Source organism: Mustelus asterias, chromosome 14 (assembly GCF_964213995.1).
Source record: "Mustelus asterias chromosome 14, sMusAst1.hap1.1, whole genome shotgun sequence".
Lineage (NCBI taxonomy): Eukaryota > Metazoa > Chordata > Chondrichthyes > Carcharhiniformes > Triakidae > Mustelus > Mustelus asterias.
The window spans coordinates 100,979,442-101,004,884 of NC_135814.1; the positions used below are offsets into that span (position 1 = coordinate 100,979,442).

Sequence of the window (25,443 nt, forward strand, 5' to 3'; positions counted from 1 at the left end):
AGGTGGTGGATCTTATGATGGCGTGACCTTTGAGCTCTAGACTTGTCACATTTGCATCATCATCCTGTGTATTATCGGAGTGTTGACTGCCTGCATGGTGCTCTTGCACAATTTCGCTTTCTGGGATCATCCTCGAATGTGTTTTAAATGCAGGTAGAATGCAGATAGAATATGGTTAGACAATTCCCTTAGCTGGCTGCTGCTTATCCTCAACATTGCTCCATTTGGTGTTGCGACCTCCGAGGATCTAGGCTCACTGCACACTCTGGATACTCCTGCAGTGACCAGGTACTCTGGTAGGGTGTATGTTTGGGAATAATATGGCTATTCAAGATCTGAGAGCTTAGGTAACACGAATTGGGACATTTAATGCAGGAAGAAGACATAAATAAGAGCACAGGGTGGCACAGTGGTTAGCATTGACGCCTCACAGCACCAGGGACCCGGGCTCAATTCCCGGCTTGGGACACTGTCTTCCTCCAGGTGCTCCGGTTTCCTCCCACAGTGGATTGGCCCTTAGTGTCAGGGGGACTAGCTAGGGTAAATGCATGGGGTATGGGGATGGGACCTGGGTGGGATTGTGGTCGGTGCAGACTCGATGGGCCAAATGGCCTCCTTCTGCAATGTAGGGATTCTATGATTCGATGACTCACTCAAAGTATCACCTTCTGTGAACAGATTCATGGCCAAACTAAAACAATTAAGATCTATCCAAACAAGAAAGGCTGGATCACAAAGAACTTGAAAGCAATAATTAAGGAAAGACATTAGTGCAGGGGATCAAGGCAGGCTTGTCGGACTAATAATCAAGGGTGAAGGATGTTTATGGAGATAAGCTGTGTAACTGTTTCTGGACACATAATATCAGAGATGCACGAAAGCCTATGCATAAAATGTCAGGCTTCATATTGAGAAAGAAATTACTCTTCTTTTGGTCTGCACATCGTCCTCATGATATTGCGAATGAATTCAATGGATTCTTTTAAAGCTGGTTTGAAGATGAATTTAAGAAACAAGCAGCAGACCACTTCACAAACCAGGAGGATCTCATATTACTATCAACAAATGGAAGGGAGAGAGAAGCGATTTCGAGTGAATCTGCAGAAAGCATGCAGTTCAGATCAAATCAGCTGAAGAATTCTTAAGGAACGTGTTCATCAGTTAGCAGTTCCTTTCTCTCTGGTCTTGCAGAGATCGCTCGACATGCATTCTGTTCTTTGCTGTTGGAAATCAGCCATCATCGTCCCAGCTGCGAACAAGTCACGGGCTACTGAGCTGAAAGATTGCGATCAGTTGCTCTTACATCGATAGTCATGTTTTGGGCAAAGCATTCTTTAGACCCTCTTGTTCCACATATTGATCAGTTAGCCTGCCTATCGAACTCATATGGCAGTGGATGAGACTGTTCTGACAGTGGTCAATTTGATTCAACAACACACAGATAGATTAGTCAACTACTATTGTGCTATCTTTGCGAATTTCTCCACAGTTTTTAATACAACTATTAAAGCTGATTGATAATTTGAAAAACCTCATCCTACTCTCCAGCGATTTCCCTCACAACTGGACTCCATGGATGTTATTTTCCGGGATTTACTTGGAGGCCATGTTAACAAACAATCTCTTCAACTCTTTGCTTTAGCCTTTGCTTTTCACCCTCTATGTGAATGATTGCCAGAGTACATCGAAATAAACATCCTCAAGTATGCCAATGTTACAGTACTGGTCAGAAATATTGTAGTAAAGTGTGGGGACTCAGCGGAGAGGTTTGTAACTGGTGTGACAACAATTCTCTTAAACTGAACATGAACAGATGAACTAGTTACAGATTGAAATCCAGTTAGTCCTGTGACGATTCATGATGTGGACAGTGACATTGTTACTAATTACTGGGAGGGAACAGTGTACAGATGTGTTGGCAATGGAATCTATGCAATAATACTACCTCAGAAAAATAAAATCTTTCCAAGTAGATTCTACAACAATGTACCTCTTCTATATGGCTGTAGTTGAGGGCAATGTCCGTTTTTGGATGTCTTGTCTGGTACTGAAGTCTGAGGAAAGCAGACTCTTTAAGGCAGGAAGGGATTTGGTGAGCATATCTTTCTTGATCAAATGTGCTCTTGAAGAATTTTGTTGACACTATCGAGTTTCATTAACAATGAGGATCGCTTCTTGCCCAGGTACCCGTGGACCTTGAAAAGATGAGGCGCAAAAACAATGCAGTCCAGAGAGGAAGAGCAGGAGGTCAGAGGAGGAGGATGACAATGAAGAGGAGGAGAAAAATGGAGAATAGACAGGTACCTCAGCTGCACAGCAGCGTGACCAGAGTTGGCACAAAGTTTGTCAGGCACTGTCAAAGTCAGGGACCATCTGATCCAGTCATGGTTTCAGTTGAATTCTTGTAACTCAGGAGGATGGAATCTGAGCGGTCTGAGAGAGTGCTTCCATTGAAGACGCACCCTGGAAAAGATCAACTCCCACCGCCAATGAATGATTCATTGTGAGCAGATGGCCTTCACTGCGCCCTTCCTGCTTCCGTCCACCACACCTTCCTTCTTTTCCATCGCTGCCATTTATAGATTGAAAGCTCATTAGTCTGGGGTCCTGTGTCAATATTTACATGAAGTGACTCAGGAAAAAAGTGCACATTTACAGGTGAAATAAACTCCAATGAACCACTCGGTGTTCTGCCCTATGTGGTGGCCTCCACTCCTGGCCAATTCAATGCTATGCACCCCTTGTAGTCACTGATGACCTGAAGGCAGCTTGTTTGCTTGTCTCTGTGTGTGGTGGCTGAGATACGTGTAGCTGTTGCGATACGTTGTTGTGCTCATCGCAGAGGGTCCAGATGCTGCTGCAATGGTGCTAATACAAAGGCAGCCTCTGTCAGAGATGTAGGCTTACATTAACACTGCAATGAAGTTACTGTGAAAATCCCCTAGTCGCCACACTCCGGTGCCTGTTCAGGTAGAATCATAGAATCCCTACAGTGCTGAAGGAGGCCATTCGGCCCATTGAGCCTGCACTCACCACAATCCCACCTCGGTCCTATCTCCATAACCCCACATATTTAGCCCGCTAACCCCTCTAACCTACACATCCCCTGACACTAAGGGGCAATTTAGCATGGCCAATGAACCTAACCCGCACATCTTTTTGGACTGTGGGAGGAAACCGGAGCACCCGGAGGAAACCCACGCAGACACGGGGAGAACATGCAAACTCCACACAGACAGTGACCCAAACCAGGAATCAAACCCAGGTCCAGATCACTGCTCAGTCTGCCCTCCTACCTAACTAGCAGAGCTAGCTGCCTCCGTGAAAATCAGGGTCTGTGACTGTTCCTCTGCTCAAACTCGCAGCCCCTCTGGGGTGGGCTCAGGATCTGGAAACAGTCCTGTTTTTGGTTTTCTGACCCTGGACATAAAATCAGGTCCTACGATTTATTGCTTTCTCCCCATCTCCATTTTTCTGCATCTTCCAGGTTATCTTCCAAATTGAAAATATCGAAGTTATTCACAGCATGAGTGACAGACTCTAGAGCCAACAACTGATCAAATTGTCAATCTGTTCTTCAGTCCCTTATAATTCTGCTGGCATTTCTGAGCTGTTTTAGAACATAGAACATAGAACATAGAAAGCCACAGCACAAACAGGCCCTTCGGCCCACAAGTTGCGCCGATCACATCCCCACCTCTAGGCCTATCTATAGCCCTCAATCCCATTAAATCCCATGTACTCATCCAGAAGTCTCTTAAAAGACCCCAACGAGTTTGCCTCCACCACCACCGACGTCAGCCGATTCCACTCACCCACCACCCTCTGAGTGAAAAACTTACCCCTGACATCTCCTCTGTACCTACCCCCCAGCACCTTAAACCTGTGTCCTCTCGTAGCAACCATTTCAGCCCTTGGAAATAGCCTCTGGGAGTCTACCCTATCCAGACCTCTCAACATCTTGTAAACCTCTATCAGGTCACCTCTCATCCTTCGTCTCTCCAGGGAGAAGAGACCAAGCTCCCTCAACCTATCCTCATAAGGCATGCCCCCCAATCCAGGCAACATCCTTGTAAATCTCCTCTGCACCCTTTCAATGGCTTCAACATCTTTCCTGTAATGAGGTGACCAGAACTGCGCGCAGTACTCCAAGTGGGGTCTAACCAGGGTCCTATAAAGCTGCAGCATTATCTCCCGACTCCTAAACTCAATCCCTCGATTAATGAAGGCCAGTACGCCGTACGCCTTCTTGACCGCATCCTCCACTTGTTTTGATACCATTTTGCTGGAGCTCCATACAGACCTTTCATAATATTACTGAAGATATATGGGTTAGCAATAGCACTTGTTTTAAGGACACTCCAGCAGAGTGGGCAGCAGGGTGGCAGAGTGGTGAGCACTGCTGCCTCACAGCAATGGTCCCAGGTTCAATTCCGGCCTTGGGTCACTGTCTGTGTGGAGTTTACATATTCTCACCGTGTCGGTGTGCACTTCTTCCGGGTGCTCTAGTTTCCTCCCACAGTCCAAAGATGTGCGGGTTAGATTGATTGGCCATGTTAAATTTACCCTACTGTCAGGAGGACTAGCAGGGTAAATAAGTGGGGCTACAGGGATAGGGCCTGGGTGGGATTGTAGTCGGTGCAGACTCGATGGACTGAATGGCCTCCTTCTGCACTGTAAGGATTCTGATTCTGTGAGATTTACTCCACTGAAACAATGCAGAGATTATTAAACACAGAAAAATGTTTGACTTTCAATTCCATTCTCGTTTATGGCCATTGTAGATCCTCGAACAACCAGTCCGCTTAAGGCCATTTAGAGGCTTTTCAAGGTTTCTGTGCTAAAAGGAGGATCTGATTGAATTTTGGCAAGATTGGACCTCTTCTACTTTGAATGAAACAGATATTTACTAGTTCTTTGCATGGGCATATGGGATCCTATACATGGAAGAAAATGAAGCCAAACATCAAAGCAATATGCTTCCTAATGTAGTGGAAAAGTGCTGCATAAATTCACCTAATGCTGCAGTTCCAGTAGAATTAGCTGTGCTTGCTGGCAGCTTTTTACAGCTGGTGCTAAATTGTTACGGGGAAATCACAGAAAAGAAAATTAACCTTCCTCTCTACATTTTACAGGGCTAGCTCGCAGACCAGAATATGCAACAACAGTGGCGCAAAATGTAGCTTGCAGAACTTGGATTCCGACAAAGGGATCACCGACCAGCCGAAGATTGAGTCAGGAACTGAATTGTTACTTCGGGTAGGAGGAGTTTAACAAGTCAATGAATGTCACTGTGATCCTATCAAATAAATTAAAAGAATGGTACCTACAAAGATGTGCGGGTTAAGTGGATAGGCCATGCTAAATTGCCCCTTAGTGTCAGGGGTAAATGCATGGGATTACGGGAATATGGCCTGGGTGGGATTGTGGTCGGTGCAGACTCGAAGGGCCGAATGGCCTCCTTCAGCACTGTAGGGATTCTATGAGAGATGTCTTGGGAAAAGGGGCTGTTAGGCAGGAGGGGGAAGGGGTCAGATCAAACAGCACTGTCTTCCTTTTACCACCTATCCACAAACAGAAGGTGTTTTGAATTAGATTGTTTCAAATAACTTTATTGGTCACAAGTAAAGGCTACATTAACATTGCAATGAAGTCACTGTGAAATTCCCCTAGTCGCCACCTCGGGTCAATGTACCTAACCAGCACGTCTTTGGACCATGGGAGGAAACCGGAGCATCTGGAGGAGACCCACGCAGACACGGGGAGAATGTGCAAACTCCACACAGTGACCCAAGCTGGGAATAAGCAGTGGTGCAATTTTTCCAGCCCCTCGATATTTGTGCAAACTTATTTTATTAATAAGCCACAGCAAGTGCGAATTAGGATTAACTCAGGTTAGTTTATTCCACACATTCAGAATCTGCAAAAGGAGTGTCCACAAGCTTCCACTCTGTATTCACACAGTCAAGGGGAGCAGAGAGAGGTTTACAGAAAATCTGAAAATTAGTTCACGCGAGTTCCAGAGTCCCAAAGTCAGAGTCCAATGAGGAAAATCTGTGGTTCGAGTTTGGTTGGCTGGAGCCCAGTGCTGCAAGATCCATTGTTCAGGTGCTTGGCATGGCACGGTGGCACAGTGGTTAGCACTGCTGCCTCACAGCGCCTGGGACTTGAGTTCGATTCCCAGCTTGGGTCACTGTCTGTGTGGAGTCTGCACATTTTCCCAGCGTCTGTGGGTTTCCTCCGGGTGCTCTGGTTTCCCCTCTGAGTCCGAAAGGTGTGCTGGTTAGGTGCATTGGCCATGCTAAATTCTCCGTCAGTGTACCCGAACAGGTGCTGGAGTGTGGCAACTGGGGGATTTTCATAGTAACTTCACTGCAGGGTTAATGTAAGCCGACTTGAGACAAATAAACAAACTTTAGCTTTTGATGCCGCAAGATGAAGTAGACAGGCAGAGATGGAGTCAGTTCTGCAAGCAATGGCACAAAATCTTCCAGCAGAGTCAGGTTAGATGGGCTGTTTGTACTGTCTGGACAGAGCTGACTGCTTTGTAGCTTGCCAGTTAGATGGTAAAACAGCAAAATGAATGTGCAGCCCAGCAAGGTCATATAAAACCATTCAGAAGACTTGAGTCACATGATCTTCCATCTCCACAATATCAGAAAAAGATGCTTATCCAATGCCTGGAATTGGTTTTGTTTTCAGGACTGATAATGTCTCAGTAGTTATGGGTTGAAAGGGGTGCCATTTATGTTGAGGTGCATGGGAAGCCACCGACTCCACTAGAAAGACTGGCTTATCAAATACAAATAACCTTCCAGCAGCTCCCTTTGAAACGAGTTTGACCAGTCCCAGGTTGACTTCTAGTGGCTCCTTAGGCATAATGAGGTGTGATATCCCCGAAACTGGAAGAAGAACTCTTTTGTTCTGGGGACTGCTGGGAAATAACTCTCAGACAGAGGGTCAGTTATCTTAATCGTTCTTGCTTAGCAGAAAAGTCCAGTTTAAAAATAACAATAAGGAATTTTTTTTTTTAAACCAAATGCAGTGTTTGTTTTCTGTTCCGTGTTGGAAGAACCTAACAAGGCGATCTGAAAAACAGGCTAAGCAGCCTAAATAGAGAGAAGAATGGAGATCAGAAAGCTGTAGAAATTCTGATCAACAGCATAACACTGCTCAAGTGTTTTAACACTGCATGGGAGATAAATGTGAAGAATTCAAGCTTGAAGAAATCTGTCAAGTTTCAATGCCAATGTCTTCCTATAATTTTAGGATAATTATTAAATCATCCCTGGTGTTGTTCATAGATAATCCAGGATCTGCGACATGGTTTCTGATGTTTACTTTTCACTGCATGTGTCCCAGCCATTGCTGTAATAGGATGTGTTTTATGATGTATATGTTGGGGGCAGTAAAAGATCAACATTAGAACAGTAAAAGCAAGGGGCAAAAGGAAGGATGCCCTCACTGCCAGTTCACTGAAGAGAAAAGGCTCAAGGAAAGATTAGAAGAGTTTTGGTCAGTACGAGCTGAATGGCAGGCAAAGACCAAGACACGGGCTGCAAATACCAAGGGTATTGAGAGAGTCTTCTTGACATCCAACGTGTTGATACCTTCCATGTGAAGGGGCCAAAACCGGCGACATTATCAGAAGTGTGATCATATGAAGGCATGGTATAGGACGAGTATTACGTTTCTCATTCTGTCTCTCTCTGTCTTGATAGTAAGGGCTTCCATTTGCTTTTCCTATAGCTTCACAACCAGGTCACGGGCTGCTGACATTCCATGAAGTACAGTAAGTAGTCTAACACCAAGTTAAAGTCCAACAGGTGTATTTGGTAGCAAGAGCTTTCAGAGCGCCGCTCCTTCATCAGGTGCCACCAAATAAACCTGTTGGACTTCAACCTGGTGTTGAGAGACTACTTACTGTGCCCACCCCAGTCCAACACTGGCAACTCCACTCCATGAAGTACAACTTTCTTACTGTGTGTAATTCTGTATTGCTCATACGTGCAATTAATGCGGCAAAATTGCATCTGCCTTTATCCACACTGGAGGGGACCTGCCACCCTCAAGCTTATTCCCCTCACCAATGTACCTGGATCAGCCTGCAGTTTATTCTCTCCATCTAAACTTCTAACTCACGTACACCTCTTTGTGTTATAATTAATGAGTGTATCCCTGATGCCTTTATCGGATCATTGAGAACACAGATTTTATAATATGATAGACTTTGACATGAGGTTTAACAAGGAGAAGGATCAAACAGGAATCAAGACTTTAAACAGAACTCAAGGTTGACTGAAGGGTTGAGTCATAAGCTGAACACTAACAGGTAAACCTACATGGGGCCTTTGAATGATCCCACTGGACTTCTGTTTGCTCAACTACAGATCCTAGTTTCTCACCACACTCTGAAAATATCTCATGTATTTTGTTTGGATAAATAATCTCAGACTTGCCCACGTTGTTCTCCAATTACCTCAGAAAAAAAAAGAGGTATTGAAAGAAATGTTTACTACAAAACCAAAAGAACAAATGTTCCATTTGTAAAGTCAAGTAACCAAGATCAACATATCAGACCGTATGCACCATACAGATAAAGGAAGCGCTGTTTTACAATTCCAAGAAACATGTTGCTCCAGGCTGTATAAAAAAAGGAAAATATCAAGATCTGTGAAAGCAAGGATGAAAATAACTTGGAAGTAATATAAAGGTTAACAGGAAAATCTTCATAGAATAGAGATAGTTGCTGAAGAGACAGATCCATTAAAGACAGGTGTAGGTGATACTTTTAATAGGCAATAAGGTAATGGCAGATTTATGAGTACAGTTTTCATAATATAGGAGGGGATAAAATACTAATAACAGGAGGGAGACCAATCATAAATTAAGGGGTAGGACATAATGAATTTATTACAGGTTTAATAAAATAGGTAAGGGAGAAAATAACAGGACTTTGGACAAGTAATTCTCCAGAATATGATAGTTTCCCACCACTGGGTACTAAAAGTAGTAAAAGGAGAAATTGCAGAAGTATCAGATAATTATTCCAAGCTCTCTTCATTCAGGAATTAACATAGAACGGTATAGCACAGGAACAGGCCCTTTGGTCCACCATGTTGTGCCGAGCATGACGCAAAATTAAACTAATCCCTTCTGCCTGTCCTTGGTCCATATTCCTCTATTTCTTGCATATTTATGTGCTTATCTAAAAGCCCCTTCAACCCCCCTATGTATCTGCCTCCACCACCACCCCTAGCAGCATGTTCCAGACACCTACCACTCCCTGTGCAAAAAAACTTGTCCTCACATCTCCTTTAAACTGTCCCCCTCCCACCTCGAGTGCATGCCCTCTAGTATTAGACATTTCAACTCTGGGGAAATAGATTCGGTCAACCCTATCTATGCCCCTCATAATTTTGTGCTGTTAAGATTGGAAATTTGCTAACACCATTGCATTACTCAAGAAGGAGAGGAGAAAGAAACCAAGTAATCACAGGTCTGTCAATCGTAAGGGAGCTATGAGAGTCTGTCATTAGGAATAGAGTAACTAAATATTTGAATAAATTTGAGCTAATCAGAAACTCTGAATGACAAATGCTATCCCCGTGGACTTCAAGATGGCATTCAATAAAGTTTCACAGAAGAGATGGTTAGCTAAACGAAAGAGTGTAGAGAATTGGAGTTAACCTTTTGACTTGGGTTGGGAGAAGAAAGAGGGCAGGGATATAGTAACTCAGATTGCCAAGAAATGGCAAATGGTCTTCCCAAAGTGTCTGGAGTCTCAATTTTTCACAATATTTGTTCATGATGTGGATCAGTTAATAGAATTGTATATGCAAGTCTACAGATTATACCAAATAAGAAGAAACAATCAGTAGTGTGGGAGGAGTAAGTTTCAAAGAGGGAGTTTAATGCGGGCAAGTCCAATATCATCCACTTCAGAACCAAGCAAAATGAATGAGAGAAAAACTGGGCTATCAACTTGACATGACTGGCCTCAGTCATGAAGGACCCTTTGATAAAGTAGTCTACCAACACTATCTGAACGCTGCTAGGTTTCAGTGGATGGTCTCCCACTCAGTGGCAGCCCCCTGCCCCAACATGGGCAAAAGTCCACAGAGTAGCAAGTGACCCTTAATTGGCCATTTAAGTGCCTCGCCTCAATTGGGCTCCCAGATGGCAGTCAAATCTGCCAGCTTTTCTGCCACTGGCAAAATGGCTTGGAGACTAGAAGGCATCAGGCACGACCCATCCCTTTCTACAATACCTGCCACTGTCACTTTGCTGACCATTCCGTCTCCCATCCTGCTGGCAAGGGACTGGCAAAACTCTGGCTCTGAATTTTCTCAAAACCATTTGACAGTTTTGGACGATAAAATCTGAGAAAACGTTTGGATCTCTGCTGAGTGTTGGTGTGAGTACAGCAAACATACCTGAATAATTCACTCACAACCTATAACGTGTATGAAAAGAGATGCCTATTCAGTAAGAAAAATCATAAATTGCTGCTTTATTCCTAGGGTTATTGGCTGGACAGTCAGATCACCTTTTCGCAAAACTGGTCTAACATGACAGTATGAGCCAATTACCAATTACTTATGATAACAGTTGAAAAATAGTTGCATTTTGAGACAAGTTGCTGCATGCTATTTCAACTGTGTAGATCAGTAAGATACTCAATATATTGGACGGCTAGAGGGTTTTGCTGCTTTAGTGACTAAAATCTGCAGTCCCTGCTTACAACGAGAAAGAATCACATCAAAGTGTTAAGATTCCCATCCAGAAATATAGTGAAGGGTTTGACAGCTACACCATGGAAATGACACACACCATTAGCTGACAGATTGCTGCTGCCCGCCATAACAGTGCTGTGCCAGAATGGCATGAAATGTCCTTACTCAGCAATGCTATTATCATCAATCACTCCTTATTGAGCTTTAGAAGTTTGGATACTTTTTTGATAGTTTCAAGTATTGGCTACCGGAAGAAAATGATCAGGAGAGGCTACAACCAAACAATGATAATATCCAACGCAGGTACATAATACTAAAGCAGCATTAATTTACATTGGGTTTGTAGATTCAACTCAAATCGAGTTTAACCCTTTAATCCATTACACTCTTGACAATCGGTCTTCTGGCAATTGTCCAGCATGGTGGTTTGAAGTAGTTTTTGACCTCTCTGTGCATTAGCATTTGATTCTGTTCACCACCACCTCATTTAATCATCTTCCCCTGGGTGGCACGGTGTTTAAACACTGCTGCCTCACAGTGCCAGGGACCGGGTTCGATTCCGGCCGTGGTGACTGTGTGGAGTCTGCACGTTCTCCCCATGTCTGCGTGGGTTTCCTCCGGGTGCTCCGGTTTCCTCCCACTGTCCAAAGATGTGCAGGTTGGGTGGATTAGCCATGCGGAATGCGTGGGGATAGGACGGAGGGGAAGGCCTGGGTCGAATGGCCTCTTTCTGCACTTTGGGATTCTGTGGTTCTATACATTATGCATCATCTATTCAACTGATGTCAAGTGCAGGTGTGAATAATGAAACAAAACATTTAAAGATTTTTGAATTCCAGATTTAAATCTTTGAATGTTATGGTAATGTCCTGGAGTGAATGGGTGCAGGTTCAATCCAACTTTATGAAATCCAGATCTCTGTCTCCCAATGGAGATGCAAATCAGGTCCTGAAACACTGCAAGTTTTTGTTGCTGGAGAAGCAGTTTGCCTCTGCTTTCCTGACTCCACACCATTTTCACATGGCTTTTTAGTGGGTTAGGAAGGCCTTGGGTGCAAAATGCACACGCGCCTCTTCCAAGGCCAGTGCCCATATTATGAGGACCACAGGAAAATTATCTTCCTGTGCTCGTGCAAGTTTCAGAGGCTCAAAAAAATGCACACCACCTTGGAGAGTTCACGACCAGTGGGGGCAGCCTGAAGCGTTCTGAAATGCAAGTTTTAAAGTTTATTTATTAGTGTTACAAGTAGGCTTACACTAACGCTACAACGAAGTTACTGTGAAAATCCCCTAATTGCCACACTCTGGTGCCTGTTTGGGTACACTGAGGGAGAATTTAGCATGGCCAATGCAGCTAACCAGCACGTTTTTCGGACTGTGGGAGGAAACCGGAGCACCTGGAGGAAACCCATGAAGACACGGGGATCGCGTACAAACTCCACACAGACAGTCATCCAAGCCAGGAATAGAACCCGGGTCCCTCGCGCTGTGAGGCAGCAGTGATAACCACTGTGCCGTCAGTGTAATGATGTTCCCAAACCTTCATATGTCATGATTAGACACTGCATTGAAATGTAGTCGTTTTTAATGCAGTGAGTCATTTTAGTTCAAAGTAAAATAGAGAATCCTGGAAAAGAAAGTAAAACTAGGATTCCTGGTAAACACCTCAGTTCTAAGAAGTGCTCGAGTGATCTCAGGTTGCCATGGGGAGAGAAACTCAAACAGAAGCCCAGTGTCGAGCGGTTTTTGCACCTCTCGCATGAACTCACCGCAAAAAAATAGCTGCTGCTGAGACACATGCAGAAAAAGAATTGGAATCCTTCCAGGGACAGACCTGAACTATTCCATATGAAACAATAGGGAGCAGAAGGGAAGCTGTCAATGGGAAAAAGTTGACTAAACTGTTTAAAGGGATCAGATACAGGAATCGCTAGAATTCTGGATCATCAATACGGAGACTGAGGGAGGCGAGGGATGTGTCGAGGTATGCCTTGTTGGTGATAACTGGATCCAAAAAAAAACTCAGGCAGAGTGGAAGGATTGTCAAAGGACAGTGGAAGTTTCAACATAGCGTGGTGGGGAGTGGTGAACCTTTGCAGGAGAGCTAGGAGTGAGCTTGAGATGATCCCTTTCATGCTACATTTTTTCATATACAGCACAGAAGGCCATTTGGCTCATCATACCTAAGCAAGTCAACAAAGATCTGACTACTATTCAGATTTTCCAGCACTTGGCCTATAGCCCTGGAGGCAGCACAAGTGGGGTCTATCTGCCAGTAGCATGGAGTATAATGAAAGTATTTTGTATGGCATATTTCAATTACATTAGTTAACATAAAAAGCACCTTTTTTTACGTTTGATATGCAAGTGGCCTGCTAATTGATGCTTGATCCATGCTAATTTTGGTTTGTTTATTACAGTGCAAGTCTTAAAGATGAAATCTTGTCCTTTGGGCTTTTTCTGTTGATCATTTGGGAAATTTATCTGTCTTTCAACATTATCGGTTTGTATGGGGATTGCAATGAACGGTAAAACAACAACTTGTGTAACCTTTTTTTCTCCTGCCCATTCAAGTCCATGTTTAAGTTACTATTTTTAAAACATCACAGATTTATAAAATTGCTGACATATAGGGTTTGCTCAGTCCAAGAGTGTAGAAAGTTAAAATAACAGATTTATCAAAATAATTACAATTGATGGTAACTGCAAGTTTGAACAGAAGGTGTCAGCAGCAAGATTGGAGCCAAGCATTTGCCATCATTTCAGAGCTTTCGGAACCAATTCTTTTTCCCGGAATTTGTCATATGCTTTCAATTACACGTTCATTGGAAGAATCTCAAATACCTTACCTGGGAAAAGGCAGTGCTAAAATGGTGCAACCTTCAAGAGAAAACATATTTGCAAACATATTTGTTCATACATTAGCTCAAGTCGCAACTGTGAATGTAAAATGCAGAGTGCAGGGCAGAAAGGGGACCTGCTGACTAGGTCTTTGCCAATGGCAACAGGAACTGCGCAGAGCTGCCACAGGCAACTCTCATCAATTTGACATTTCTTTGAAAAGCATAAGATTAGTAATGTGTCCTGGCCCCATGCCTTATGAACTAAATTTAAGATGCACTGTAGCTGACTGATGTTACATGGAAGATAATCTATATAAACTGAAGTGTATGTTTTAAATAAGTTCAAGTTCCTACCACTATTATTACTGAGTCTTTCAGCCTAACTTTAAAGAGCATCCCTTCCCATTCTGTTCAATAGCGCCAATGCCGAGAGTAAGAACAATTTCCTTACCTGAGGCAGGTGAAGCTGAAGACCTTCACTAGGAATAGGTTGGCGTGATGGTGTTGAGTCCAGTTGCATGTTAAACAAGGTCTGAAGAGTTGCTTGAGCTGCACGAGCCTTTGCCAACTTCTTGTTCCTCCCTGATCCTTCAAACGCCTGCCCGTCTACAGTCACTGACATGATGAAATTTTTCGCGTGGCTCTCTCCACTTTCGGAAACAAACTCATATTTGAGTCCTGGACGCAGTTCATTCAGGATCATGACTGGGTTCTTACCGCTGGTCATGGCAAAAGGAGATGGGGCAGTCAGCGCTGACTGACCTACACCAGTTCCTCCGACACCACATGAGAGGCCAAAAGAGTTATAGTCACCTGAACTGAAAGAGCCATCTCCATTGGACCCCAAGAGAAAAGGATCATCTCCTTGTACCGGGGTTTCAAATCCATTAAAAAGAGTATCTGGGAAGTCAGAATGGTCTGACGTAAAATCTGTATTAACATTCAGCATTCGACCCATAGCCAGGTGGGCCTCAGAGGCATTTGGAAACTGAACAAAGGATCTCAGGGCTTTTTCCGCTACATGCAACTTGGCTTTTTTCTTGGTGGGCCCAGATCCTTCAAAGTTTTGTCCATTGACCTCCACAGCCATGATAAAAACAGGAGCATGGACTGGGCCAGACTGAGATAGCAACTTGTACTGGAGGCCAGGTTTAATCTCATTTAATTGCATTAGTGCATTCTTTGGTAGAATGGGACCTGGTGTTTTCTTCCTCTTCTTGGCACGGAACTTGGGGTGCGAGTGACCGTTATTTCCCTCTTCCAGTGGCCGTTTTCTGTTAATGGTGGAATTGCCACCATTTGAAAGCTGCGCCTCACCAGGAGCTTGACTGCTTTCCTTAAGAGAGATGTTCTCCAGATTATGGTTCTCTTTTACGTCAGTGCTGCTTGAACCTGTGGTGCCCAGAAAGAGCAACTTACACGCCTTCGTTGCAGGATCTTGTAAATGCAAAATTTAGAGATTCCTCAACTGTCTTTGCAACAGAATGAGTGATGTGTTTGAGATTCACCTTGGGGTGGCAGAATTTGGATTCAAGCCAATAATAGAATTGCAACAGAATAGGTATACACAAACAATTAAAAAAACACACAAAAGAAAATATAAATAATTAAAAATCTAAAGCAACCTAAAATAAATTCCCATGGATAAGAGCAGAAATCTCAGTGGGGGGAAAAGTTAAATGGGAACATTAATATTCAACGTTATCATGACATAGGGTTCTACACTGCAATATTATGTATAGTTCATATATAGATAAAAAATTTAAATGCCACATCTCAAGTAGTGATAAGAGCATTATCAGGTTTTTTTTCAGTGCAATAGATACATTTGTATTTGTGACTTGCCAACTCTCAGATAAATGTATCAAACTACAGGTTACAGACAGAATCCTCCCCATTTAACTTTTAGCCCTTTGGCATTTTCTTCAGAAATGCCATCAAGTAGCAACAGATCTGCTTCTTTGCCAAGTCATTCTGTGAATGATCATTAGAACATGAACAGAAGGAACTTGTATGGTATGAATCATCTGTTTTTATCCACCTTGGTACAGGAAGTGCACCTCCATATGCTCGACTGCACCAATGGCCAGCACCACCAGGCCCTCTGAAGAGATATTTTCAAAGATGCATCTGTCTACAGATATGTACATGTTGTAGATACCTTCGACAACCTCCCTCTCTTCCAGCCCCATCCCGAACACATTCTGAAATTCAGTTTGGAGAGGCAATTCTTTAGCTTTCTTAATGGAACATAGAGGGTGCAGAATAGGTAGGGACGAGGAACTTCAGTTTTGCACAGAAACTGAGGTCATTCTCAAAGCAGAGGTGGGTTAATGGGAGATTTAAACATGGAGGGTTTTGATGGACCCAATAAGGAGAAACTGCTTCCAGGGCAGAAGGGGCCAGTAATAAGAGAACACAGATTTAAGGCAATTAGCAAAAGAGGGAAACATGAGTTGAGCCCTTCATTCTCAGAACAGAACATGAATAAGATTATAGAAGCCTGCGGCACATCCATTTGGAACATTTTAGGGTCAAATCCTAATCACCACAGCTATGAGAATCTGGTTGATGGAGCAGACAGAAGAGAATGCAAATGCCATCTAGTCTGATTTACAATCAAATAGAATTCACTCCCCCAGTACATCCAGTGTATGCTGTTGGATTGCTGGAGCTGTGGAGGTTGAGGTTTAAAACGCACTGTTCTCTCATACACATCACATCATTCCATTCACAAAGCTGATAGAATACCAGTCAAATTTTCATTTATAACATCCTTCAGCAAAAGGTCCATAGGTTACTCCTTTGGAGCTCAGAAAAATATCTGTAATGCCAGAGTGGGAATTCCTAACACCAGACAGACAGAGGAGGGACAGGAAGGGATAAAACAGATGGACAAGCATTGTGGAAAAAGAAAATATGAAATCAGATCATTTTCATATACGGCGGCAAATTGGTCAAACATAGATTGACCGTATTTACATACACATCTGGCGGCATCTGATTGACGAAGACCTGGTCATGGATTTCCCCCACACCATTATAAAGACATTGACAATACAAAATAAAAGGTGCAAGTTACATTACTTTTTGGTTAGTTTCTAAAGGTAGCTATGGCTGGGAGGTACAATTTCCAGATTAGTTTAGAATTTATCCAATCAACAGTGTTACAATTTTGACAATTTGTTCTGTAAGCATGATCCAGCTGCATATATAGAACATCTGCAGAGATGGTTGGATGTGGAGTAGCATGGTGGCACAGTGGTTAGCATTGCTGCCTCTCACCGCCAGGGACCCGGGTTCAATTCCGGCCTTGGGAGACTGTCTGTGTGGAGTTTGCACATTTGCCCCATGCCTGCGTGGGTTTCCTCCGGGTGCTCCAATTTCCTCCCACACTCCAAAGATGTGCGGGTTAAGTTGATTGGCCATGGTAAATTGCTCCTTAGTGTCAGGGGATTGGCAGGGTAAATACATGGGGTTATGGGGATAGAGCTTGGGTGGGATTGTTGCCAGTGCAGGCTTGATGAGCCGAATGGCCTCCTGCACTGCAACGATTCTACGATATGCCTGCATTTACATATCTCTGCAACAAGCAGCATATGAGACACTTGCATGAATTTGAAGCCAGAACAGGCAACATATCTCCATGCACAGTAACTTTCCTACTGAAAAATAAATGTAATCACTGCGTAGAAGATAAAGGTGACCCTCGTGTGGTAATATTCAACACCACAATGCCAAACACATGTTTAAGATGCGAACAGGCTTGAGTATTTGGGATCTGATGTCAATATCTTATTAGCTATAACTCAAAAACTGGGGAGAAGTCACTAGAATATTGTTGGCCGATGATACAAACTGTGGGTTCGTCCTGTGTAAGTGAATGGAATTTATTTCAGTAAGCATGTTCACATGGCGAGATAAAGTGAGACATCACTGAGTCAACTGATATGCTGAGAAAATCTAAAGTTCAAACTCCAAATACAACTGAATACACAATCAGAAACCCCATAAACTTATACACAAGATACTGTCCGAAGGTTTGGCAATATGCAGAAGCCATTTTGCCCAGTTGCTGGTCCACAGCCCCTCTGCAAAGAGTGTTTTGTTCCACACCAGAGGCCTTACCTACAGAAAGCATCAGAAATGAACGCATGAAAAGCTTAAAAAACACAAAATAAAACTCGAGATGGAACAAAAGAACGAAGCTTAATTTTTTAAAAAGTAGATCGAGACTGTTGTGATGACAGTGACCACACTCGCAGTAAGATAATCTAAAATACTTGCTTATTCATTCCTCACCAAGTGCAATTGTCCTAGTGGAACTGTTTTATTTGATGGAAATGCATTCAATTGTAAGTGAAGTTTGAACAAATGAGAGAGAATAGCAAATATTTCCAATATAAAACAGTCAGAGGTTCTTTTGAGTAAGATTAAATGGAGGAATTGAAATATCACTGCTATAATTTAGACCCTCAGGAATGAAGGGGGAAATTTAAATGTCATGTCATTCATTTTGGGGGAGTTGGTGGCATTGTGGTAATGTCACTGGACTAGCAATCCATAGGCCCAGGTTAATGCTCTGGAGTTTTTGTGAGAGGGAGGTCATGCCTCACTAACCTGGAGGAGTTTTTTGAAGAAGTGACTAGAATGGTTGACGAGGGAAGGGCCGTGGATGTCGTCTATATGGACTTTAGTAAAGCGTTTGACAAAGTCCCTCATGGTAGGTTGGTGAAAAAGGTTGGATCTCATGGGATAAAGGGGGAGGTGGCTAGATGGGTGAAGAACTGGCTTGGTCACAGAAGACAGAGGGTGGTAGTGGAAGGGTCTTTTTCCGGCTGGATGCCTGTGACTAGTGGTGTTCCGCAGGGCTCTGTATTGGGACCTCTGCCGTTTGTGATTTATATAAACGATCTGGAAGGAGGTGTAACTGGGGTGATCAGTAAGTTTGCGGACGACATGGAAATGGCTGGACTTGCAGATAGTGAGGAACATTGTCAGAGGCCACAGAAGGATATAGATAGGCTGGAAATTTGGGCAAAGAAATGGCAGATGGCGTTCAATCCAGATAAATGCGAAGTGATGCATTTTGGTAGAACTAACGTAGGGGGGAGCTATACGATAAATGGCAGAACCATAAAGGGTGTAGATACGCAGAGGGACCTGGGTGTGCAAGTCCACAGATTCTTGAAGGTGACATCTCAGGTGGAGAAGGTAGTGAAGAAAGCATATGGCATGCTTGCCTTTATAGGACGGGGCATAGAGTATAAAAGTTGGGGTCTGATGTTGCAGTTGTATAGAACGTTGGTTCGGCCGCATTTGGAATATGCGCCAAGTTCTGGTCGCCACACTACCAGAAGGACGTGGAGGCTTTAGAGAGAGTGCAGAGGAGGTTTACCAGGATGTTGCCTGGTATGGAAGGGCTTAGTTATGAGGAGAGATTGGGTAAACTGGGGTTGTTCTCACTGGAAAGACGGAGGATGAGGGGTGACCTAATAGAGGTGTATAAAATTATGAAAGGCGTAGATAGGGTGAACGGTGGGAAGCTTTTCCCCAGGTCGGTGGTGACGTTCACGAGGGGTCATAGATTCAAGGTGAGGGGGGAGGGGAGGTTTAACACGGATATCAGAAGGACGTATTTTACACAGAGGGTGGTGGGGGCCTGAAATGCGCTGCCGGGCAAGGTGGTGGAGGCGGACACACTGGGAACGTTTAAGACTTATCTAGATAGCCACATGAACGAAGTGGGAATGGAGGGATACAAAAGAATGGTCTAGTTTGGACCAGGGAGCGGCCGAAGGGCCTGTTCCTGTGCTGTATTGTTCTTTGGAGTCAAATCTCACCATGGCAGCTGGTGGATTTTCAACTCAACTTTTTAAAATTCATTTGTGGGACATGGGCATCGCTGGCTAGGCCAGCATTTATTGCTCATCCCTAGCTACCCTTGAGAAGGTAGTGGTGAGCTGCCTTCTTGAATCGTTGCAGTCCATGTTCTGTGGGTTGACCCACAATGCCGTTAGGGAGGAACGGCGATGCATTTCCAAGTCAGGATGGTGAGTGGCTTGGAGGGGAACTTGCAGGTGGTGGTGCTCTCATTTACTTGCTGCCCGCCCTTGTCCTTCTAGATGGAAGTGGTCGTGGGTTTGGAAGGTGCTGTCTAAGGATCTTTGGTGAATTGCTGCAGTGCATCTTGTAGATGGTACACACTGCTGCTACTGAGCGTCGGTGGTGGAGGGAGTGAATGTTTGTGGACGTGGTGCCAATCAAGCGAGGCTGCTTTGTTCTGGATGGTGTCGAGCTTCTTGAATGTTGTTGGAGCTGCACCCATCCAGGCATCTGGGGAGTATTCCACCACAGTCCTGACTTGTGCCTCAGGAAGTCAGGAGGTGAATACTCGCTGCAGTATTCCTAGCCTCTGATCTGCTCTTGCAGCCATTGTGTTTAGTCCAGTTGAGTTTCTGGTCAATGGTAATACCAAGGATGTTGACAGTGGGGGATTCAGTGATGGTTACACCATTGAATGACAAGGGGCGGTGGTTAGAGTGTCTCTTATTGGTGATGGTCATTGCCTGACATTTGTGTGGCACAAATGTTACTTGCCACTTGTCAGCCTAAGCCTGGATGTTGTCCAGATCTTAAAGTACATTGATAAATTTGGAAAATAAAGCTAGTCTCAGTAATGGTGATCATGTCAACCATTATCAATTGTTGTAAAAACCCATCTGATTCACTAATGCCCTTTAGGGAAGGAAATCTGCTGTCCTTGCTTGGCCTGGCCTACACGTGACTCCAGCCCCATAGCAACATGGTTGACTCTTAACGGCCCTCGGAAATGGCTGATCGAGTCACTCAGTTCAAGGGCAATCAGGAATGGGTAACAAATTCTGGCCTCGCTAGCAATGCCCACATCCCGTGAAAGAACATCTTAAAGTCAAAGAGCAGAATCATTTGGATCCTCTCGGGCAGGCATTTAGTGGTCAAGGCTGGTTCTGAACAAACACAGAGAATTGTTAAGCAAAGAAGAAAGCAGAAAGGTTGAAATGTGACAGTCCATAAGATATTCTAGCAACATCGTTTAAATTACTTGGACTGTTAATGCTCATTGTTTGAATTACTTGGACTGTCAATACTTATTAATTACAATTTGTATAGAGAATTCTAACTCAAAAGCAATTTTACAATATTATTAAAGAAATTAGATGATATGCAAATTTGTTCACTTGTAGCTAGCAAGCATAACCTGTACACCTGGGTTTTAGAATGCAAATGCTAGCATTAGGAAACAGATATTTCTTAAGGATATCCAAGCGATGATAATGCTGGATAAATGAGCCTTCACTATAAACGAGCCCCTTGTTACTCTTTGGCTTCCAAATGTAGCATCATTAAGACTTGCTGTGTGATTGGAATATGATCATCTTTTTCTTCTTCCTTCTCTTCCCTCCAGTTGATCTTGGTGAGGCTAGCATCTAGGCCAACGCAAAACTGTCAATGCAAAATTATACCAGACTACAATAAAACCACTCTCTTTCAATTCCCTCACTATTCCAAATGGTATTAGCATAGAAGTAATTGAAATCACTAGTGACAGAGAATTCAAAGCTTACTTATTGTATTGCTGTTGTTTCACTTGAATGCCTTGGGTGTTCCACTTTTTTCTAAATCTGGCTAATTAGATACGAATTTATAATCTTTGGTTACAAAGACCGAAGGAAAACACAACATTGCAAGTGACTGGACTTGCATCCATGCTTACTGAAAGGCAGAAGTGAGTGCATTGAAAAGAGTAACAGAAATGTTGACAAAATGAATACCCACTCTGGCAAGATATTGAAAGGAAAGGTATCCAGATATAGAATAATGCAGTCTTCAAAAGTTCTCGATCAAATTAATTCCCTTCGAAAAGGAACAAAGCAAATTATAAGATACAGCCAAACCACCACACGGCTATGCGGTAATATTAGTTTGTAAGCTGTGCAGTGAGCAAGGTACTGCATCAAACTTCCAACACCAACAGTCACTGGGTTTAATCTAATAAATTCTAAATAACAAGGCAAGTCAGTCAAGAGACACCAGCCCTGCAGATCAGAACACCTCCCCTGATGTTTCCAGTGATGAACACAATTTGTAGCAGTTTGCCCAGATTGTTGGATCAAGGGTGATGGTGGAGATTTCGATTTAAGCAATTCAAAATGTTAGCACTTTTAGATCGGAAACGTTAACTCTGTTCCCCTCCACAGATGCTGCCAGGCCTGAGTTTATCCAGCATTTTCTGCTTTTATTTCAGATTTCCAGCATCCGCAGCGTTTTGCTTTCATCCAACTTAACTTGGCTGTTATCTAATTTATATTAAAGATGGCTAATGTACTAATATTTTTTTTAAAAATCAGTCTGTATATCCAAATAGGGGGCTTGTGTAGCATGAAGATGCAGTGCACAATTGCTTGCAAGAAGCAATCTTGATCAGCAATACAAAAGAAACACACAAAAAAGGGGAGAGGTGGAAGTGTGTCAAGATCTGTAGAGAAAATTGAGAGCAAAGTGTTATCTCATCCAATTGAGGATAAAGAAAGCTGAGATACCCAGATGTCAATGAACAATCACTTCACACCTACTCATCAGTTGGTTGAGTGGCGCAGACAGACAGAAAAATAGCAGGGACAGTAGTTGGTTGAGGCAAATTATTTTTCGAAAAATATCTTTAAAGTCTCGCAAGGTTTCCAATACAATTCTCAGCTACCCCTTAATACAAAATTTATGGCGTTGATTTGCACATTCTTTATTTCCTTTGGCTGGGGACCATCTTCCAGAGAAACCTGCGAGTTTTGATATTTCATTTAAAGTGTGTTCAAGCAGTTTGCAAATGACAATGAACTGGATTCACCTCAACCCCCCCACGTAAAGAGTGGGAATGACCGAAATTTCACTGAAAACTATCCTCTGTCATTTAGAAATCGAGTCATCGTTCAAAGCTTCTCCCAGCAGCAGATAATTAATTACTGGCAGAAACAAAATTTTAATTTACTTGTGTAAAAAAAATACAGGATTAAAATCTGGCCTGTGCCATGGGGTCAGTCTGTCCAAGGCTATAGACCAATTTAAGATTGTACACTCTCTGGTAACATCTAATGGTTCATTTCTATTGACTGATTCTCAGAAAGTTTATAATTTTTTACATTAGGACTGTGTATTTAGATACTTTTTTTAAAGCTTACCAACTGATGTATGTATTTTAAATCTTCAGCAAAGAAAATAGCGACGTTTGGGTTGTTGGGCTAAGCAAACCAATCTTGCACTGAAGCTGTATGCAACAGTAACACCTCCCTCAATCCCAACCTTTATAATGGCACCTAACCTTTCAAATCTCTACGCTGCTGCTATCCAATACACTATTTCCACTGCCAACCCCTCTCTACTTCACAATTCAGAGGCCCCTCTCTCCCATTCTACTCTTCTCCCCCCTTCCCTCCATCACCAGTTCATCCTGACATTCTTCTCTCTCCAAACTTTATGCACAATTACCCCAAGTCAAGATACCCCCAATTAAAATGGCCATTTGTCTGCCAGATCCTCCCCCCCCCCAGTTAACGCTAGAATATTTCCCTCCTTCAATTCAACCTGCCGATCGCCATCTTCAATCCTTCCCCCCTCCATCGCCCACAAACCCACCCATCTCCAGTTCATATTGGAATACTCTTACTCCCCCCACAACATAACCTCTAGACGTTACCCTCTCACCAACCCCACTGTTGCACCCCAACTCCTGTTAACACTGATGTTAACTGCACTTTTGCAGTGTAAATGTCTGAACTTGACACTTGTGCGTTCAAACACTTGGAAGAGTCAATGGAGAGGAGGAGGTCTGATCCAAACTCACTTTTATGATGGACAGGGCCCCAGAACAAACTGGCTCCATCAAAATGTCTAGCTTCTAGTCTCTCTCCACCCCCATCCTCCTTTGCGCTTTTGCCATGTAAAATCTAAAGCATGTTTCGCTTTACTGTTAAGAAATACGATAATTATACAGGCACAATCTAGTCACACTGGTCCATCAAAACATATAGAGCTGCTGAGGCGTCTTATCATAATGGGTTTGTAATTCAGGCAAACTCAAGGTTTGTGTAGATCCTGTCAATGCTCAGCAGTGGGTACCATACTCATGAGCTGAAATAGTCAGCACCCTTACTCATATTTTCACCATCCTCATCACCCACATCCAAGGCAAAACACTTCTGCTGGCTTCTCAATTGCTGGTATCCAAGTGATTTATCTGCAAGAAAATAAAAATCAGCAGTTAAAAATCAGAGTTTCTTCATCCATCAGGCAAACATTACAATGAACAGCACAGGAAAGACTGAATCTTGAATTTTGAAGAAAAGAACAGGGCATAGCTATGTGGAAGGAAGTGAACGCATGTCCATCTGGAATAGAATCATAGAATCCCTACAGTGCAGAAGGAGGCCATTTGGCCCATCAAGCATGAACCAACTCATATTCTTACCCAGGCCCTCTCCCCACCCCATCCCCATTATCTCATTAACTGTCAAAATAATTAATCAGTGGTAAGATGACTCAGTCAGTGAGTGCTATCATTTACTACTGTCAACTTCATTGTTAAAATCAGAACAGTACCCTGAGACATATATCTTTCGGGCCACAGGCTGTGTCATCTGTGGGGCTCTTTGTACATTACTGTTTGACTTCTCTCTTGACTTTTCAGCATACGTAACACAATTTCCTCAACATCAGAGTTTCATTAATATTTATTAAACATCATTTATTAAGCATTTCCCATGGTTAATCCCCATAACGTACACATCTTGGGACAGTAAGGGGAAATTTAGCATGGCCAATCCACCTAACCTGCACATCTTTGGACTGTGGGAGGAAACCGGAGCACCCAGAGGATACCCACGCAGACACGGAATGTGCAAACAGACAGTGACCCAAGGACAGAATTGAACCCGGGTCCCTGGCGCTGTGAGGTAGCGGTGCTAACCACTGTGCCACCGTGACGCCCTTATAGGACTGACTCAGTTTATTATCCAGAAAAAGTCCAGGTCATCACATCTCAATTTTACTCACTCTGTGCGCATGAACTGTGCTCCCCGACTGTCACCACTGCCACACAATTATTCCTACAGAATGCATTTATCCTTTTACTAATCTTAGATTTTGTTTGTCAGCACCATGCAGAATTGGAGTTAGAAAATACTGTGGGCAGCAAGGTGGCACGGTGGTTAGCACTGTTGCCTCACAGCGCCAGGGATTTGGGTTCAATTCCAGCCTTGAGAGACTCTCTGTGCAGAGTCTGCATGTTCTCCCTGTGTCTGCGTGGGTTTCCTCCGAGTGCTCCAGTTTCCTCCCACAATCCAAAGATGTGCAGGTTCGATGGACTAGCCATGGTAAATGTGAGAGGTTACAGGGATAGGGCCCGAGTAAAAACACCCTGTCAGAGAGTCGGTGCAGACTTGATGGGCCAAATAGCCTCTTCTGCACTGTAGGGATTCTATGATTCTAATAAAAACATGGTTTCAAATAAGCTAATGCAGATGTTAAAATCCTCTGAGTGTGCGCAGCCAAGACAATTATTTGAGAACTCACTTTTAGTCACCCAAATGAGTCTTGTGGAAAGTAGCAATCAGGATATGTGAATACACAAGGGCAACGTTAGAGCAGAAAATCCTTTCTTGAGATAAAGGAGTAGCCAAACCCATGTAAATTAACTTGCAAATCACTGTTAATTGTCTTGAATTTTACTATTGTTCAGCTGCTTTTAGCAAACTAGTGGACCCAAAGCATTTTGGGATGACTTGTTCTCTGAAATCAGTAGTGTTAGCATTGTGTATTCTTTGAATTCCATGG

General features: G+C 43.3%; 1 protein-coding gene across 4 annotated transcripts in view; it reads right to left on the reverse strand.

Annotated features, from left to right (window-relative positions):
* Positions 1-25,443, reverse strand: part of LOC144503906 (double-stranded RNA-specific editase 1-like) — a 273,175-nt gene that overhangs the window by 57,344 nt on the left and 190,388 nt on the right. For 2 of the 4 annotated variants that reach the window (XM_078228969.1, XM_078228968.1), the window contains 2 exons: positions 23,765-23,848; positions 14,030-14,970 (listed from right to left, as the gene is read on the reverse strand). In XM_078228969.1, coding sequence (XP_078085095.1) covers positions 14,030-14,970; positions 23,765-23,848 — 1,025 coding nt within the window. Of the gene's footprint in view, positions 1-14,029; positions 15,016-23,764; positions 23,849-25,443 lie in introns of all 4 variants that reach the window. The other 2 variants (XM_078228967.1, XM_078228966.1) reach the window with 1 other exon arrangement.